The sequence below is a fragment of the Echeneis naucrates genome, chromosome 4, assembly GCF_900963305.1.
Source record: "Echeneis naucrates chromosome 4, fEcheNa1.1, whole genome shotgun sequence".
Lineage (NCBI taxonomy): Eukaryota > Metazoa > Chordata > Actinopteri > Carangiformes > Echeneidae > Echeneis > Echeneis naucrates.
In genome coordinates, this window is record NC_042514.1 from 13,457,796 (window position 1) to 13,476,415 (window position 18,620).

General features: G+C 40.8%; 2 protein-coding genes across 3 annotated transcripts; both read left to right on the top strand.

The window, feature by feature from the left end:
* The first annotated feature begins 232 nt into the window (after positions 1-232).
* exoc1 (exocyst complex component 1) lies at positions 233-9,907 on the top strand. 2 transcript variants are annotated; one of them, XM_029500019.1, is made up of 18 exons: positions 233-285; positions 1,245-1,376; positions 1,460-1,590; positions 1,727-1,886; positions 2,798-2,985; positions 3,103-3,330; positions 3,479-3,611; positions 3,724-3,833; positions 5,125-5,274; positions 5,935-6,043; positions 7,066-7,229; positions 7,323-7,436; positions 7,997-8,073; positions 8,240-8,468; positions 8,579-8,762; positions 8,844-9,043; positions 9,146-9,340; positions 9,435-9,907. In XM_029500019.1, the coding sequence occupies exons 2-18, from the start codon at positions 1,253-1,255 to the stop codon at positions 9,585-9,587; spliced, it is 2,649 nt and encodes an 882-aa protein (XP_029355879.1). In that variant the 5' UTR covers positions 233-285; positions 1,245-1,252; the 3' UTR covers positions 9,588-9,907. The 2 variants fall into 2 exon arrangements, with proteins under 2 accessions (XP_029355879.1, XP_029355878.1); XM_029500018.1 differs by lacking the exon at positions 233-285 and adding an exon at positions 6,652-6,696 and having other exon boundaries at positions 1,253-1,376; positions 9,435-9,587.
* A 29-nt stretch (positions 9,908-9,936) lies between these two features.
* cep135 (centrosomal protein 135) lies at positions 9,937-18,587 on the top strand. The gene is made up of 26 exons (XM_029500017.1): positions 9,937-10,235; positions 10,526-10,662; positions 10,765-10,955; positions 11,044-11,211; positions 11,369-11,510; positions 11,624-11,708; positions 11,806-11,934; positions 12,029-12,244; positions 12,360-12,425; positions 12,548-12,698; positions 12,794-13,017; positions 13,116-13,271; positions 13,356-13,493; positions 13,859-13,936; positions 14,096-14,247; positions 14,528-14,643; positions 14,761-14,915; positions 15,155-15,210; positions 15,308-15,476; positions 15,574-15,684; positions 15,811-15,996; positions 16,139-16,348; positions 16,442-16,644; positions 16,763-16,867; positions 17,864-18,019; positions 18,142-18,587. The coding sequence occupies exons 2-26, from the start codon at positions 10,550-10,552 to the stop codon at positions 18,161-18,163; spliced, it is 3,498 nt and encodes a 1,165-aa protein (XP_029355877.1). The 5' UTR covers positions 9,937-10,235; positions 10,526-10,549; the 3' UTR covers positions 18,164-18,587.
* The last annotated feature ends 33 nt before the right edge of the window (positions 18,588-18,620 follow it).

Consider the following 18,620-nt stretch of genomic DNA (forward strand, 5'->3'; position numbering starts at 1 on the left):
ATCTTGACATTAAAGTCTTTTTCGTCTTTAAAGGATCGGGCAGTGACTTTAGATTTATATTCCATGCCCGAGATAACTCTGCTCTAACTCTGCTCTTAGATGATGACCTTGTCCAGCCAAAGGCTTCTGGGCGTCATCACAGCAAAAACCCCTCCGCTCTGCCCGGACCTCTTTGGGCGGGGCTAAACACTGACAACAGTGTCGTCACCACGTGACAGTTCCGTCAGAGAACCAGGAAGTGAGAGGGCGGCGCCTGGGAAGGTGCTGGTTCGCTGACAAAACAAGGTAACGGCAGCTAATGACATGAACCTTTGCCAAAGTCTAAGTATTTCGACTAAAAATCCGCAGTTGAAATACGCTTGCGTATTTGTAACTCACTTTAACTGCGCTAAGGATAGCTAGCTGTCTGAAGCTAACAACAACAGGAGCAGCCAGCGAGCTAACAGGGAGGACATCAGTGCAGTCACTGTGTGAGGGGCCTCAGTCCAGCTTTTCCGTGGCTAACACCGGAAACAGCCTTTAGATATGCGTTTTTTTAACACCTGAAAGCCTTATCAGCCGTCAGTGCAGTCAAGTGGGCTCTTTTCCGTGAAGCCAGACTGTTAAAAAAAATCTTTGTGCCTCTATTGGAAAGCCAAAGGTAGCTGTGAATGAAAGAAACAAGAAAAAAAGAATGAAACTGGCTCAATAACATGCCAAGTGACAAGGTGTCATTTTAAACATCATGATGAAATTATAGAATGCTCCAAATATTATCGTTCAGGACGACCATGTCTTGGTATACCTGAAGATATTTTAAGTAATCATTTTGTACAATCTATCCCAGCACCTGGTTAATGTCCTCAAATTCAAACCCCCATAAAATAATTTCTTTTAGAGATTACAGGATATTTTCTTTTAATATTGATCAGACTCACTCTTTCTGTAAAAATACAAAGTTTAATTTGATTTTACTGTAGACTTTTTGTAACTTGAATTTATATTCCCTATATAAAACACCAAACTATTGTTACATGGCCTCATATTCAAACCATAAAATCTTTAGCTTTTTTTTTTTTTTTTTTAACTGACGCTGGTTTGCCAACGACTTGACAGCAGCTCACTGACATTTCTGTACCCAGGAGGAGAATTTATTCACTGTCATTAGCAGGATTTGGTCCTTGATCACATATGTTGCAAAGACTGTAGCGATCATTTCCAGTATGGCGGGAAAAAGCTGTTACCTGCTGTGTTCTGTGTTACAGTGTACACCATGACAGCCATCAAGCATGCGCTCCAGAGGGACATTTTCACACCAAATGATGAGCGGCTCCTTGGTATTGTCAATGTCTGCAAGGCAGGAAAGAAGAAGAAGAACTGTTTCTTGTGCGCAACAGGTACCCCAGAGATAGCTCTACATCTCAAATTTTCCTAAAAGGTAAATGTTGCTGGTGCCATTTGTGTTTTGTTTTCCCTTTAGTTACCACAGAGAGGCCTGTTCAGGTGAAAGTGGTGAAGGTAAAGAAGTCTGACAAAGGGGACTTTTATAAGCGACAGCAAACCTGGGAGCTCAGAGATCTGACACAAGTAGATGCTAAAGATGCAAGCAAGGTCAGAGAAATTGTATACTTCATAGTGATGATGATAATAATACTAAAAAACATCTTTTTCCAACAAGTATTTTCTCCCTTTTTTTCACATCTGAAATAACCTTTTTTTTTTTTTTTTTTTTACTGTTAACTTTTAGGAAAATCCTGAATTCGATCTTCATTTCGAGAAAGTTTACCGCTGGCTGGCCAGTAGCACTGCTGAAAAAAACTCCTTCATCTCCTGTATCTGGAAGCTCAACCAGCGTTATCTGAGGAAGAAGGTGGAGTTTGTGAATGTCAGTGCTCAGCTGCTGGAAGGTGTGGAAATGCTCAATCCGTAGCCGACCCTATGATTGCATTTCCTTAAAGGCGTGTCTGTTTCTCTGACCAAATATCACTGACCCTACTGTGTAATGGCCATGTTAAACGTATTTTAATTTTGACCAGAATTTGGGAACTTTGTCTGCTTTTGGTTGATTTAGTTTGTTTGTAGCATGTTATGAGATCTCTTCTTCGTTGTATCCTGCTTTGTGGTATGGCTTTCTCTGTTAAATTCTCCTTTATTCTCACTTTTCTCTCTTGAACTTTCTGTGGCCAGAACTTCCTAAAGCGGAAGGTTGGTAGGACTTAACTTCCCCCCTCTCCTTACTCCTCTCCATTGTATGATTCTCACCTCAAAATCACCATTCTCACTAGACTCTCGTCCTTTCAGAACTCCCGCTGCTTTTACTGTCAACTATTTGTAAACGTGGATAGGCATTTTGTTCATATTTTTTAATAATCATAACACATTTAGGTCATGTTTTTACTTTACTTTTACTACTGAACTTCATATCACATTAATTCATAAGATTATTTACTGACATGTGTTCATTAATGTACTCTGTAATTCAGTTGACCCAAAGTTGACCAAATTAGTTTTGATGTTAGTTCAGTTGTTGTGCTATTATTTGCTTCACAAAGCAGTCATTTTATTAGGCATAGCAAATGTAGAAAAGTGCATTGTAAAAGACATACTTCGGTTGGCATTACCTAAAGTTAATAGTTTTTCTGAAAGAACTTGTGACTTTAAAGATATGTATTTCAAGACAAGTCATGTAGAAGTGAGAAGTTGTCCATATAAGAAGAAAATGAAACCTGCAGTGTTGGAAGTTGGCAGAATGTGACTTGTACTTAGCGTTTGTGTTAATGGCCTGTAAATGCTTTTTCATATGTTTTCATGGGAATAGAGTCTGTGCCAAGCGATGAGAGCCAAAGTGTTGCTGGGGGTGACGAAGACGCTTTAGATGACTACCAAGAGTTGAGCACCCGCGAGGAGACAGACATTGAGAGCATGATGGAGATGTGTGAGTATGCCATCTCCAATGCTGAAGCTTTTGCGGAACAGCTCTCAAAGGAACTTCAGGTTTTAGACGGGGTGAGTGAAGCAACTGCTAATGTATTGTTCTAAATCATGATAATATCCTTGTTGATTTCAACATCAGTATAACCTGAATATAAATATAATACCCTCTTTATTGCTTCCTGCTTAAAGGCCAACATCCAGTCCATTATGGCATCAGAAAAGCAGGTCAATATTCTGATGCAGCTGTTGGATGAGGCTCTGGCAGAGGTGGACACCATTGAGGGAAAGCTTAGCAGCTATGAGGAGATGCTACAGAGTGTAAAAGAACAGATGGACCAGATCTCCCAGAGCAACCGCCTCATCCAAATCAGCAACACCAACAATGGCAAACTGCTGGATGAGATCCAGTTCTTAGTGGTTAGGAATTTCTGCAATTTTGTGTTATTGTGCCTAACCTTGCTTTACAACATATTTTTATTTTCAAAACCTTAAAGGTTTAGTGTTGGAATACTTAAGTTGGGCTTTGTTTGATGGCTGGTGTGACCAGGGTGTCTCTCTTATGTAGAACTACATGGACTTGTCAAAGGGACACATAAAGGCCTTGCAGGATGGAGACCTAACCTCCCCCAAAGGTATTGAAGCCTGCATCAACGCCTCTGAAGCTCTTCTGCAGTGCATGAACGTGGCACTCAGACCAGGTTGGTTTACAAACTGTAAAGTTTGTCATCATTGCATCAGCTAAAGCCATTAGTTGATCATTTTTTGATTTATAGATTAGGTAACCATTCAAGTTCTCTTTTTTTGTCATAGGCCATGATAAGCTGATGGCTGTGACACAGCAGCAGCTCCTGTTTGCCGACCTGAGAGACACTTTTGCTCGTCGCCTCACCAACCATCTCAACAATGTGTTTGTCCATCAGGTAGGAGGCACACTAACCATTACAAAAAATGAATTGATGATGAAAAAATGAATTGTTTGAGCACATGTACAGCAGTAGCAAAAGCAAGTGCAGCTTCAGCAAGTGCAGTTTGTTTATTTTTAAACTGGCTTATTGTTTAAATTATATGACTTTGTGTTGTCTTTATGTCTTGTCTTGTCAAAGATTATTACTCACAAAAAATAAAATATAAAAATAACTACAGGATAATAGTATTTCAATATTTTGTTAAATATTGATATAGAATGAGAGGCCGCAGAATAATTTTCATGCTACAATACCTATATATTTTATCATTTATTTGTGGCACCATTTTCTCAGTATTAAATGGGAATAAAGGCAGCTAAGTAGGTGGATCATCTCACATGTAAGCAATGTGAGTCTGCTGTGCCATGGAGGGCTACAGTCTCTCCTGTTCTCCAGATTCTCTCTCTCTCTTTCCCTGCCCTCTTGGGAACTTCCTGTTTTGCTGTGATTTCTGTCCTTGGCTTTCTTGTGTCATTTCCTTCCTGTTGTGTCTGTCCTCTTCTTGACTCTCTGTGTTTCTCACTTTGAAACATCCCAGTATGCTCTCTGTCTCTGTCAGTTCAACCACTTCAGTCACTTCAAAATGACCATCCCTCAGTTCTATAGGTCCTCCTGTCTGTCACTGCCAGTGAGTACCCTCACAGAAACAACCATTAACCCCTCTTTGCTAATGTTTGAACTGGCACACCTCACTTCAATTTACATGCCATCATCAAGGGATGCCCTCTTGGCCCTCCATCACTCCTTGCATGGGATATGTTTCTAACTACTTCAGCATCTCTCATCTGAACTCAGAGCTGAGGAGACATAATTCATCTGTCCTTCACCAGATGTCTGCACTTATCTAAGGGCTTTTTGTGTTTGGGTGCTAACATGGCTTCTTTGCAAAAGGTCTATCATAAAATCCTGTGCCTGTATGCGTGCATGAATTCTAGCAAAAGCAAGACTTAACAAGCAAACACAGAGGAGACCATCAACATGGCAGTCAAAAGTTCTGCTTTTCAGTTAGCTCACCAATTAGATAAGGTGAAGTGGTCATGGTTATCTGAGTTAAAGAATTTGCTGTTTACTCTTTATTTTATATCTGTGGTTTGAGTTAATAATGGGAAGCAAAATAAATCTTCTGTAATGCGTTGTGTGTTTGAGGCAGACAGATGGAATGGGACTGAATACCAGTATGCTTATCTATTTCAGCCTTTTTGTACAATATAGTACAATTTGTGGCTTACCTTTCACTGTCATCCAGGGTCATGATCAGAGCTCCACCCTGTCCCAACACACAGCAGAGCTGACCCTGCCCAAACACAACCCCCTCCACAGGGACCTGCTGCGCTATGCCAAGCTTATGGAGTGGCTAAAGAATACCCACAGGGAGAAGTATGAAGGCCTGTCAAGGGTCAGTGTTTATCCTACAGAAATCAGCATTTTGGAAAATATACTTTTCATAGAGAATTAGAAATGAGAATTGATACTTCGTTTTTAAGTCTACTTTGAAGTTGTAATCTGTACGATTTAATTCAGCCTAATTTGGTGACACAGTGGATATCATGCAGTTCAGAGTGAACAGTGGTTGACTACTGTTTGGTCCTAACTATCCAAAAAAACAAACTCACACTTAATAGATATTGAAAAATCAATAAGATGAACTGAAAAACAAAGGATCCTCAAGCTCTAATGTCTATCACCATCATATTATCATATGTGTATAATTATTATAATTTTTGAATGTACAATTCATAGTTATGTTAACATCAGTAGATCTCAACAACCATGAAAATAATAATGCTTTTATTTGAAGCAGTATTAGAATTATGTGTATCATATGTTCACCTTTAAAGATGGATATATACAAAATCCCCCTTTCAGGGTAATTTCTTCCCCATTTCCACCCTTTCTTCTAAGCTAAAATTAATGTCCATATCTGACTAAAATCACGAGATCTTCTCTTTTGGCAAGAAATAAATATCAAAATATTTAAATACTTGAGATTGATTGAAGATGTGGTGTTTTGACTCTAACCATAGAAAAAAAAGTTCTCTCTTTCTCTCTCTCTCAGACCTACGTTGACTATATGAGCAGACTATATGAACGAGAAATCAAAGACTTCTTTGAGGTTGCAAAGATAAAAATGGCAGGAACAACCAAGGAAGCAAAGGGAAAGTTTGGTAAGACTTGTAATAAAGCACGTTTGTCTTCTGCCCTTGATGCTGTATGTGTGATTAGAATTTTCTTTTTGTAATACTCCATTTGTATCTCCTTTTAACAATGTGTAGTTCACTCAAAGGCAATGTGAATTTCATAATATATTGAGTATTTGCTCCAATATCAGTATTGTCTCCAACACAAAATAATGAAGAATAATGTAGAGGAAAAGAAAGCCTCATTTCTTTCTAGCCTTTTCTGTGTGTCTGTGTTAATGCCCTGCTTCTTCCCTTTGCACCAGGACCTGACATGCTAAATTCTCTACTCTTTATAATCTTAAAAAAAAAAAAACAGGATCTGTGGTTGAGCTTTGGTTTTGGCAGAATTATAGAACTATGCTTGCTGTACTCTGTATTAGCTTCCCTTATGAAAACAAAAACAAAACAAAAAAAAACCCCAAAACATTTGTTTTCCAAAGGTTTTCCAGAGCATACATACCGAAGCCTTTGCAGTGCATGTCAACATATATGTAACTTTGTACATCTAACGTCTGGCTTCACTCCTCCCATGCTGCATGTTTTAAGCCTAACCTGTTTCTGTCTTTGGTGCCTGCCTTTTTAACTGGCTGCAGCCACACTTCCGCGGAAAGAAAGTGCACTCAAACAGGAGACAGAAAGTAAGTATGCCATCTGGATAGAGCTATTCCACTGTTAATTACTCGTTCTGCTTCTCATCACTGTGCCTTACATAACATTACTAAAAGTTGCTTGAACTTTTGTGCTACCCCCAAACACTTTAGGCCATACAAACCATTACCTGGCCATGTACCTGGTTGGTTTGTACTGCTTAGTACATCAACATAATATGATTCTATGATAAATGCCTAAAACAGCTAACCACTAATAACCATGTAATTTTTGATGTTTTGACCATTTTTAATAGTGTCATAATTGACAAACAAACCTCTAGGTGGCTTTACATCCCTAAAATTGTAGGGAATTTTTAGTAAATGGGTGAAATTATACTGTATTTGTTGTGCTGTCAGGTCTTCATGGCAGCTCTGGGAAGCTCACAGGCTCTACCTCCAGCCTGAACAAGCTGACGGTGCAGGGCTCAAATAGCCGGCGTTCCCAGTCATCGTCTTTGCTAGACATGGGTAACATGTCCGCCTCTGACCTGGATGTAGCAGACAGGACCAAGTTTGACAAGGTGAAGCAGGAAGAGATGCATACATTTTATCAAATTAGTTGTGTATTCATGTGTTGCACTATTCAGAAATTAAACAGGATTTTCTCTCTACAGATATTTGAGCAGGTCCTCAGTGAGCTGGAGCCTCTGTGTCTCGCAGAGCAAGACTTCATAAGCAAGTTCTTTAAGCTGCAGCAGCACCCGACTATTACACCCCCACTTGCTCAGGTAAATCCAATCCACCATACTAGATTTTTGGTTGAAAAACATTTTAAAATGAAATCCATCAGTTGGCATTTTTATCTCTGTATCCTTACTAACACACCTGAAAATTGATAAATACAAGACTATGTACCCTGGGCATTCACAAAGTTGGCACATAGCGGAGAAGTTGCAGAAAATACCATGAGTAGGGAACAGACGAGAGTGTTGTAGTGTAACACACATAACTTTAATGAACAACAGCTTTTAGCAAAGACAACAAAGTCAGTAACACTCATGTGTTACTGGTGTAGTTTCATTAGCGGTGGTTGATACTGAAAAGGCTCAGCATATAAAAATATTGAGATATTACTACAAGCAATATAACCCAGCCTAGCCCAGCCCTAACTTTACAGTAGTAGCTCTACTTGTGTTTCCTGAAATTGGATAACCTTTTTCCCTTTGAAAGTGAAGTGTGAAATAATAGAGCAGTAAAACACTGGCATGCTTTCAGTTACAGCGTCATGCAAGTGCATGTCAGCAGATGTGTTTGGGTTTGTCATGTTTTATCATCATTCTCCTGCCAGCCTGAAACAGAGGATTCAGATGTCTTACCATCTAGAGTGCCCACCCAGGCAGAACATAGACACTCCTTGTCCTCAGAGTGAGTAGTGGCACACTGTTTGCATTGTAACAGTAGAACAAATAGAACCCATCTTTAATCCCTGAAACATAAGAACAATTTATATTTATTTCTGCTTAGTATGCTTTTAGAATTTGCTTGCTGACTGCCCCTTTTCCCACAACTCTCTGTCCTGTTGTGACCAAAGGAAAGACATGGTGCGGCTGATGATGAATAAAATCTTCCAGAGCATTGAGACAGAGCTCAACAGTCTCATTGCTTTGGGTGACAAGATTGACAGTTTCAACTCTCTCTACATGCTGGTGAAGATGAGTCACCATGTGTGGACAGCTGAGAACGTTGACCCGGCCTCATACCTCAGCACTACGTTGGGGAATGTGCTGGTCACTGTCAAGAGGAACTTTGACAAATGCATTGTGAGTGGACTCACTTTCTTTTCATCAGCACATGCTAAATCAAAGTATGTTCTATGTTAAGTGAAGAATGGCTGGATTATTATGACTAATAATCCCCTGTTTTTTTACAGTCTGGTCAGATCAGACAGATGGAGGAAGTGAAAATTTCAAAGAAAAGCAAAGTTGGCATCCTTCTTTTTGTTACTGGGTTTGAGGAGTTTGCTGAACTGGCTGAGACCATCTTCCGCAACGCAGAACGCCGAGGGGATCTGGATAAAGCTTATGTCAAACTAATCAGGGCTGTTTTTATGAATGGTAAGACCACCCATCATCCAAAATGAAATACTGATGGGCTGATTGGCTCAGAAATTAAGTACTGAGTATTTGTCTCTCCAGTGGAGAAAGTAGCCAGCGAAAGCCAGAAGACACCTCGGGACGTTGTAATGATGGAGAATTTCCACCACATCTTTTCTACACTGTCACGTCTAAAGATCTCCTGCCTAGATGCAGAGAGACGAGAAGCCAAGCACAAATACACAGACCACCTGCAGTCTTATGTAATCAACTCCCTCGGCCAGCCTCTAGAAAAACTCAATGTGAGAGGCAGTATTATTCATTTGTAAGAATATTGAGGCAAAAATCAATCTTGACCTGTATGAATAACAAAAAACGTGTGAACTGTTATCTCTCCATTGCAGCATTTCTTCGAGGGTGTTGAAGCCCGTGTAGCCCAGGGTGTTCGTGAGGAGGAGGTGAGCTATCAGCTGGCCTTCAACAAACAAGAGCTACGTAAAGTTATCAAAGAGTACCCAGGAAAGGAGGTGAAAAAGGGACTCGATAACCTTTACAAAAAGGTGGATAAACACCTGTGTGAGGAGGAAAGTCTGCTACAGGTGAGAATTTCAGAATTTATTAGCCATGAAAATTACTCAGCCAGCCAACTGCATCCCATCATTCACTCTTGCTCTTCCCGGTTTACCCCACCAGGTGGTGTGGCACTCCATGCAGGACGAATTCATCCGCCAGTACAAGCACTTTGAAGATTTGATCGGTAGATGCTACCCAGGATCTGGGATCACCATGGAGTTCACCATTCAGGACATGTTGGAGTACTTCTCCAGCATTGCTCAGTCCCATTAGTGCAGCTGCTATGCGCTGTTCATGATTCACTACTGCCTCACACCGGCTGAAGTAACACTAGCTCTCCCCAAACCAGCCTGTATTGCTTTTCGGATGATGCCACATTTCATTTTTGTGGGTCTTTGTTTTAATGAAGGGGATTTATACACGGTTGCCGATGCCTCAATTGTCTGAGTTTCCCTGAGATTCAACAACCCTCCTCAATATGTTGATTTTTTTTTCCTGTCTGTATGTTATATGTACATAATAAATGTGCATCCGCCGACGCGCCAATGCTATATCCTATTGTTGTATGAATTGTATTAAAATCTTAGCTGTAACAGTAGTTTGTGTACTTGCGCTCAAGCTCCGCTCTCCTCTTGACGTGCGGACGACAGCGGTTGATAAAACAAGCAGCCCCAAATCTTCCGCCGCCTGTCGGACTCACTTCCATGGCGACGAATCCGAACGGGCGATCACGGCGCTCTTTTCAAACCGCTTTACCGCGAAACATGTCGACGGAAGAGCGGAACGTCAAGCTAACGATGACCGATGTGTAACATCATTTGAGTTGGTCGACCGAGACATTCATGCCGACGTTGTGGAATTAAGCCTGTGTTGGTTAAGCTAGCGTTAGCTGCCAGGAGAGCGGTGTCCTTCTGAAACAAGGTAAGCTAAGGTTAACTTAAGTTTGTAAGCCCTCATTGAGGCTAACAGCGGCCAGACGTTTCTCTTAAGCGGACCAATGCTGCAGGTTTTCTCTGAAAAACGAGGAGCTCACAGAACATTAATATCGGCTTGTAAAATACTTGCCAGCTAACTTATGTTACCGTCTGGCTAACGTTAGCACGCTGAAATGAACCGCTGTTCGTCACTGCTAAAATCCTGGTTTAGCACACAACACATCTCAGTGTAGCCACCTTGCTAGCAATTGTAAACTCTTCTGTATTGTGCCACAGTAGCTCGACTGCCGCATCACAGCCATGAACAGCGGCGCAGAGAGGAAGTTTGTAAACCTGAGAAAGCGTCTCGATCAGATGGGCTACCGACAACCACTGGGGATAGAGTCACTGCCGCTGGTGGAGAAGCTGTTCAGGTGAAACCTTAAGCCCTTCCTCACCTCCATCACCACACCAGCAGTCTGCCATCCAGAGAGGATTAAAAAGTTATTTCAGTAAGGTCTTCGTCTTTGTCACAGCGACCTGGTCCATACAACAGAGAGCCTGCGCAATGCCAAGCTGTCAGTGGGTAAGACTGAGAAAGAAAGCCGAAACATTGAAGCTTTTCTGGAGCCGTACAAGACGGAGAATTCCCGGGTGGTGAGGGAGAACAATGACCTGCACCTTGAAATGCTGAAGCTGAGGGAGGACAAGGACCAAGTAATCAGAGGTAAGCCCTGACATCCAGCCAAACTCCTACTCTACACAGTCTGAAAAGGGCTGGTTCGATCACTCCACACGTCTCTGTCTCTTTTCAGAGCTCAAAACCAAAATCAGAAAACTGGACCATGAGACATCTGACCTGAAGTTTTTGAATAATCAGTATGTGCACAAAGTTCGCTGCTTGGAGAAGGACAGCAAGGCGAAGGCTGAGCGCATCCAGCAGCTGCAGGAGAAGAACATGCAAGCTGTGGTCCAAACACCAGGTAAAGCAGTCTAACCTGAAAGTCATCCGTCATTTCAACTGAGCCATATCTTTCTTTTCTTTTAAACTCCTGTCCAGACATTATGCTTCTTGAGAAATGTGAGTAGCTACTTTGAGCTGAGCATGCAGAAAGCTGGTGTTCTCCATGACATTCCCAGGTGGAAAGAAGCGCAGTATTCCTTTCCGACGTCAGCGGATGCAGATTGATGAGCTCGTCCCTCCCTCCTCCACACCGTCTTACCCTGTGCCGCAGCCTGATGACCCGTACATCGCCGACCTACTGCAGTTAGCGGACGGACGGTTTGTTTTCTATTCTAACATTTCCACTTTATTATCAGAGGAGGTGGTAGTCCCTTGATGGTTGATGCCCTTGCAGATTTTTTTTAATGACTCGCTGTAATTTTGAATTGTAGAATTCATGAGCTGCAAGAAGATATCATAAAGGTCAAATTGGATCTGGAAAATGCTCAACAACATGTAAAACACTTAAATATACAGGTAGGAAATAAAATTACTCCAAACATATACAAGTCTAATGTGTCAAATGTTGTTATGCATGTTAAAAGTTGTATTTATTCTTATTTACTTGGATTAGATAGACGAGAGGAACAAAGAGATTGAGCGTCTGAATCGTGCTCTCTATGGAGGACGACCTCATGATGTAATTTCTCTTGAGGCTCAAAACACCAGCAATGAGAAACTGATTTCCCATCTCAACCTTCAAGTAGGTAGTTCCTGTGTTTTGTTTTGTTTTTTTTAAAAAGAAAAGATCCACATAGTCTGTATCTGTTGACTGCAAGCTGCTGCTTTTTACACAGATTGAGTACCTTCAGGAGACCAACAGGACACTGGAGAAGAGAATAGAGGGACTGCAACAAAACAAGAAAGATGCAGAGCAAGGCGTTGCTAATCTCTCCTTAAAGAACCTGGAGCTTTGCGAAGAGCTTACACACATAGACAGCCTTGCAAAGAGGCTGGAGATGGACAAAGAGCGGGTGTTGGAAACAGCTGACATAGAACTACAAGAAACTAAAGTGAGAATTCAGAAAGACTTATTTGCAAACATCTATTACCAGTTGTTATAGGGAAACAATTGGTTGGCTAGAAATATAGCAACCCTATAAAACCAAAAATATGCTTTCTCAACAGAAAGAAATTCAAAGGCAACAGAAAATAATAGAAGACTTAGAGGATATAATCACAAAAACAAGAAAGGTATTTCCAGTATATGGCTGTTCTCATTCTATATTTTGTTAATAGGAACACACATAGCCAGTGCTTTATGTTACACAAGCAAAACAGCAAAAACACAATTTTTGGGATATGATTAAATCCAGGTGCAGTCTGAAGGAGACTTTGAACGAGACCGTCTCCAAGATCAGCTGGTGGATCTTAAAGAGCAGAATGAAAAGATGGAAGGACTGGTGAATTTCCTGGAGGAGGAGAAAATCAGGCTGCAGGACAAAATTGAGAAAATGATGGCAGCTGGTAGGCAGCATTTTGTCATCCCCCAGCTGAAAGCTATTTTTAGCATGTTTAAATTGTAAATATTGATGCATTACTGACTTTCTACTGTTTCCTAGACAAAGATCTGGTTCTGGAGCTTGAGACAATGCGCGCAAAACACGGTGTTTGTGGAAGGGAACGTTCCCCATCACGTCTAGATGCATTTGTCAAGAGTCTTGAGGAGGAGCGGAATTATTATCGTCTGGAGGCTGAGCGCTACAAAACAGTCCGGGGGGGTGGTGGTCTGGACTTCAGTCCCAGTTGTAGTCCAAGCAGAGGTTCGAGATCCAAAGTAACAAGGGTAAGAAATCAGTAAATTTTATGACTATTATTTTAATATTGTCTTAATATTTTTTACGGATGCAGAAAAATTACAGTTTACTGGATTCAAATGTTCAGGGAGGTATTGCAGAAGCAGACCTACTCCATGTAGTAAAAGAAAGGGATGAGCTAAAAGCTGCTCTGTTGGACTTTGAGAAGCAAACAGAGGACATACAAAACCATGTGAAGGACCTGTGCGCTGAAAGGGATCAGTTCAAATCCTTGTTTAGACAGGTGGGTTTTTAATACAATACATCATTAGGTGCTTAAAATGACTTACTCTACACTTCTTAAGACCAAATGTTCTTGTTTGCTCAGGCCCAAGAGGATTTAAAACTGGCCCATAGCACAGTTAACTCAGCTGATGTCCTAAAGCTGCAGCAGGATGTCAGACAGGCAGAAATCCAAATGGAACAGATGAGTATTGAAAGAGAAACACTGCTGGAAAAATTAAAGGTAGGTTATTAACAAAATAATGTAACAGTAATTTGTTTCAGCAGTAAACCTACCATATATGGAGGGCAACAGCTTTGTGGTAAATGGCGACCTGCTTGGCATTTCATAGCATGGTTCCAGCATGCTAATTAAATACTTAAATCCTTAAAGGGTTTTCTACCATTGAATAAGGTCACACGCCTCATTGCTTTAGTGTGAGTTGGATTTTGTTGTATTCCTTTTTTTTATGTCAACTATCTGCAAAGTAATATACTGAAAATAATATTTATTCATAACACCCATTGAATCTATCCTTTGCTTAACTTGTTTTATGACTATAAATGGACTCCCAGGACCTAACTCACTAACATATAAATGTTTTGCAGATTGCCCAGAGTTCAGTGCTAACAGAGAGACAGGAACAAGAGAGGAAGATTGTTGATCTTGAAAATTCCATTAAAAATGTAAGCAGTGTCAGATTCCTCAGTTAAAAAAAACACCTCCCTGACCAGAGCATCTTTGAAAACCCCTACATAGAATTATTAATAATTTCCTTTATTATTCTTCCTAAGTATCTTTTTGTTACTGTTTTTACCTGGCTCTTTGTCTGTATCGTGGTGCAGTTGGAGCAGGAGCAACTGGACCTGCAGTCACAGGTGTGTCTGCTAAAGAACCAAAGAGGGGCTGTGGAGGAGGAGCTGAAGGTTCGATCTGCTGCTCTGGTTCAGAATGCAGAGGAAGTTGCCCACCAGAGGGCTGAGTCTAATGCTCTTAGGTTTGTAATGAAACGTGGAAGGAAAGTTTAAATGCTTTTTGAAAGTATTCAAAATGAATACTTTCTGCAAATGAAGAAAATTGCCTAAAAAATCTTGTGATATTATCTTTTCTAAAATAAATGAAGGGCAGAAGATTTTACCAGTTCCTTGCTACCATCAAGTGTTCACCTGACCCTGGTTATTGTTCCTTTGAGCAAAGTGCAAATTGTCAGATGTTTGTTGTGTTGAGGGCCAATGTCTTAGAGAAGGACTGACTGACTTTTCCCTGCCTGTCTGTAGGCTGCTACAGGAACAGATGGAGCAGTCACTGTCTGACAGCCAACACATGCTGTCTGTGAAGATGAATGAGCTGCAGGCAGCTCATGAGGAGATAGAGACACTAGAAGAGAGAATAGGTGAGTATTTGCTGATTTCTTAAATGAGGTTTAGGATCTGTGATGTATTGTTCTCCTGCAAAGGACTCTCCTGCTTGTGGTTGCTTGGCTGTTTGCATGATTTTCGGTTTCTACCAGGGGAGCTGAGTCAGCGGGGCTCGAAGCACCAGCAGGACGTGGCAGTTCTTCAGAAATCAGTCTCTGCCCTGGATAGAGAGAAAGACATGCTGCAGGATGAAGTCGATCAAAAGACTGAAAAGCTGGTTGCTCTTCAGGAGGAGCTGTCCAAGAAGGTAGCTGTCACAGACAAATTAAATCAAGATGAGAAACTTTTATGGAAGGAAAAGTTTTCTTTTTTTTGTCTCTAGAACCTAATCCTCCATTAAAAGGTGTTTGCACCTGTAATCATTCTTCCTGTTTATACTAGCTATGAAAAGATCCCATCCTAAAGCATTTCCAATGGTAGAAAAAAATAATTTTTATTTCTCATAAGTTGAGAACTATGCAAACTCATATTCTTGCAATGCTACAGGAAAAGACCTTTGAAGACGTGAGACTTACAGTCACGAAAATGGATAACTCGCTAGCGTAAGTATCTGGTCTCAAACCTGTCGGGTTGAATTTTGTTTTAAGAAGTGTTACGATATGTTAGAAGTCTAATGCAAATAATGCACGATCCTTGCAGTCAGCTGCAAGGGGTGTTAAACAGCCGGGAAAGGGAGATAACTAGCCTGAGGAGACAGCTGGATGTTGCCCACGAGGAGCTAGCTGCACTCAAAAAAAACAAAGAAATCACAATCCGAGAGAACAGGAGGCTGCAAGATGACCTGGCTACAATGACCAGAGAAAACCAGGTATGTAATTTAGCTTGTATATGTAGAGAAAGTGAATAAAAATAAAGCAATCAACAAAGATATAAATAACACTATTTGTTCTTGTCTCCTTGTTCAGGCTGTACATATGGAGATGGAGGAGGCTTTGCATGAAAAGGATGAAATGAAACTGAGGGTCCATTCTTACATTTCTGAAGTGTCCAGAATTGAGAAATTGATGGCCACAAAGGCAAGAGAGAACTGTACATAGACCTATGTGATAATTTAGGGGTTTTATGCAAGGCAGTATTTGAATTGTTTGGATGACTGTGTAGGTGTTCACTCAGTCTCACTTAGCCAGGCGTTTGACCCACAGGAGCAGGAAAACAGGGACTTGCTTGAGAGGTTCAGAATGGCTCACTCTGAGGTCGAGGAGCGTGAGCAGAAGCTACAGCACGCTGAAGGCCTAAATAACTCCATTCGCCTGGAACTGCTTTCTTCAGACTCAGAACGCAGGCACCTCCGTGATACTGTTAGCCACCAGGAAAGAGAAATCCATCAGGTGAGACATCAGCTTGAACAAACAGCTGGTACATTCATATCAGGGAGAAAGATTTCCAGCAGCTACTCTAGGTCAGCTTTTGAGATTTTACTGTTTCACCAGGATGAAACCACTATTCTTTTCACCTTACTGCTTTCCTCAGCACACGCAGGCCTTGCAGGCTTATGAGGCCAAGGTATCCTCACTGGTTCGTGGGATGTCCCGATTAGAGGAGGAGCTACACAAAGCTCAGGAGGAGAAGGCAACTCTCCTCTCAGATCTGGCTTCTGTCAGGGAGCTCTGTGTTAAACTGGATTCAGGCAAAGAGCTCACTGCACGTCAACTCACTTCCAAGTGCATGGACCTGGAGAGGGTGAGGTTAACTGTGACTTGTTACAGCTTTAAACATGTGTGCCTCATGAGTGGCAATTATCTGTTTTTGTGTCAACATGTGAATGATTTTTAGGTTACAGGAGAGCTGGAGGACATTCGCTCAGAGGGAGAGTTACTTAAGAAACAACTGGCCAGTGAGAGGTTGACTGTCCGCAACCTTGAAACTTTGCTCTCCACCAATCGCCAGAAGGAGTTCCAAACTCACCTGACGGCCAGTGAAAGAGAGTCAGAGCTGAAAGTCCTCCGTGATAGGCTCACTCTGGCTGATAGCAAAACGTAAACAAAATCCAATTCAATAAAACAGTTTGAACTAGTTACATTTGAGTAGAAAATGAAATGTTGTTTAAAAAAAATATATATTAAAAAGTTGAATATTGTTTGTACATAAACTCAGTGCTGAGCAGACCAGGGAGGTGTCACAACTCCGCAGTCAAGTCTCTCAGCTGCAGACGGAAATGGACGTTTTGAAAAGGCAGTTGACTACTGAGCGCTTTGAACGGTGAGGTCAACAACTATTGGTCTTACCTTTGAAACTGATTTCAACTCCTCCCAGTTAGCACTTGCAAATGTGTGTGTGACTGAATGAAAATGTGATCCTCGGGACATCTATTGAAGCAGCCACTAATTCAGGTAGTTCTTAATACTTAGGTAGGTGTTTCTATTCCTGTCTGTCTTTGGACAGATTATGTCAGTGCACAAAACCCGTTCAGGAAGCCTTACAGGTGTGTAGCTGAGATAAAACCAAAGGTCTGTTTTAAATTGAGTGTGCTGAGACCCTGGAATATTCAGTGCCTATGTCATCTAATAATGTCCACTAAATATGAAATGTCAACAGACAACCAGCGCCTGAGCTGTCACATGTAAAAAGCTACAATTTATTTTATAGGTATGATGTAATTTTAAAGATTTTGATTGTTATAGCTACTGCTGATTTCCAAATTTCTTCCCTGGTTGGCATATACATGTGCAGACTATTAAAATAGGCAGTTTTCATCATCACAAAACCCCAATACACCACAAAAAGGAAAGTAAAATACATTATAGAAATGTATTGATTGTATCTGTAGTCATAGAAAACTACTTAAAACAAAAAAATTGTCAAATTAATGTCTAGAAAAACATACAGATAGACATTCTAAAAAGAAACACCTATGACATAACTTAAAAAAAAGCTATTCAGAGTACACTGCTATTGCCTAGATAAAGCTTTGGTTTGCTTTTAGCTGGCACTAAACCAATGTTGACAGCCCTTTGAGGCAGGTGATTGTGGAAATTCTGATCTACAATGGGGTGCAGTTGCAATTTACTAAAGTTACTGTCTTGCCTTTGATATATAAATATATCTGGAAAGTAACAGAAATATTTATGTAAGAACGCAAACATGAATGAGACCTTTTCAGTGAGAGTTGAATAATTTTTGCTCTTCATTAATGTATGCTGTAATTATTATACAGGAGATGCAAATTCTAAGATCTCACTATTTTTCTGTACTCAGTGAGCGGGCAGTCCAGGAGATGCGCAGACAAGGTTTGTCATTCTCATCCCTCCAAAGCTCATCAACCCTTAGTGTCTCCACCAGTTCTCACCACATCTCCCCAGAACGCTCCATCCTCCGAAGCCTGGAACGCTCCACTGACAAGTCAGCAGACAAGTACGACTTCGCATTATGAACCAAGTCTGATTTTTTTTTTTTTTTTTTTTTTTTTTTTTTTTTTGATACATCGAATATACATTTTCAAGTTTTACTGAAATGTCTTTGCTTCCTCTTTTCAGAAATGTAAGCTTCAAGGATTAACAATCAGACAGACAAAGGAAGGTGCTGGTGAGTGAGTCAGAAATGACTAGAAGCCTGATCTTGATGTCTGGACGTGAATTGTGAAGGCAACCAGTAATTGAGCCACACCTCATGCCACATTATCGCCCACATTATCTCCCTGTCTATCCTGAAATACTGAGGAAAACGTCATGCTCACTAAAGCGAAACACAGTTCTAACATTTGAGCAAGTTGTTGTCTGACTAGAACTTCCTCCTCTGTCAGTATTTAATACGGTCACTGATTTTAAAATAAGGATTTAACATGGTGAACGAAGTAGTGCCTTTATAAATTAATTTTTCTCAGCAACTATAACCTCATACATGTTTGTTCAGCCCTGTGGTTTTGTGTATTTTGTGCATATTGTGTGGTTTTTCTTTTTATGTCTAAATTATTTAATTACTTGCAAAATAAAATTATGCAAAAGCACAGATACTG

What these genes read in the sequence shown, in the direction of transcription:
- cep135 (XM_029500017.1), top strand. Translation starts at nt 10,550, where the DNA reads ATGAACAGCGGCGCAGAGAGGAAGTTTGTAAACCTGAGAAAGCGTCTC. An exon ending in TTGAAAATTCCATTAAAAAT is followed by an intron (nt 13,937 to 14,095) that starts GTAAGCAGTGTC and finishes ATCGTGGTGCAG; the next exon opens with TTGGAGCAGGAGCAACTGGA. An exon ending in AGAAATTGATGGCCACAAAG is followed by an intron (nt 15,685 to 15,810) that starts GCAAGAGAGAAC and finishes TTTGACCCACAG; the next exon opens with GAGCAGGAAAACAGGGACTT.
- exoc1 (XM_029500018.1), top strand. Translation starts at nt 1,253, where the DNA reads ATGACAGCCATCAAGCATGCGCTCCAGAGGGACATTTTCACACCAAAT. An exon ending in GAACGTGGCACTCAGACCAG is followed by an intron (nt 3,612 to 3,723) that starts GTTGGTTTACAA and finishes TTTTTGTCATAG; the next exon opens with GCCATGATAAGCTGATGGCT. An exon ending in AGACACTCCTTGTCCTCAGA is followed by an intron (nt 8,074 to 8,239) that starts GTGAGTAGTGGC and finishes TTGTGACCAAAG; the next exon opens with GAAAGACATGGTGCGGCTGA.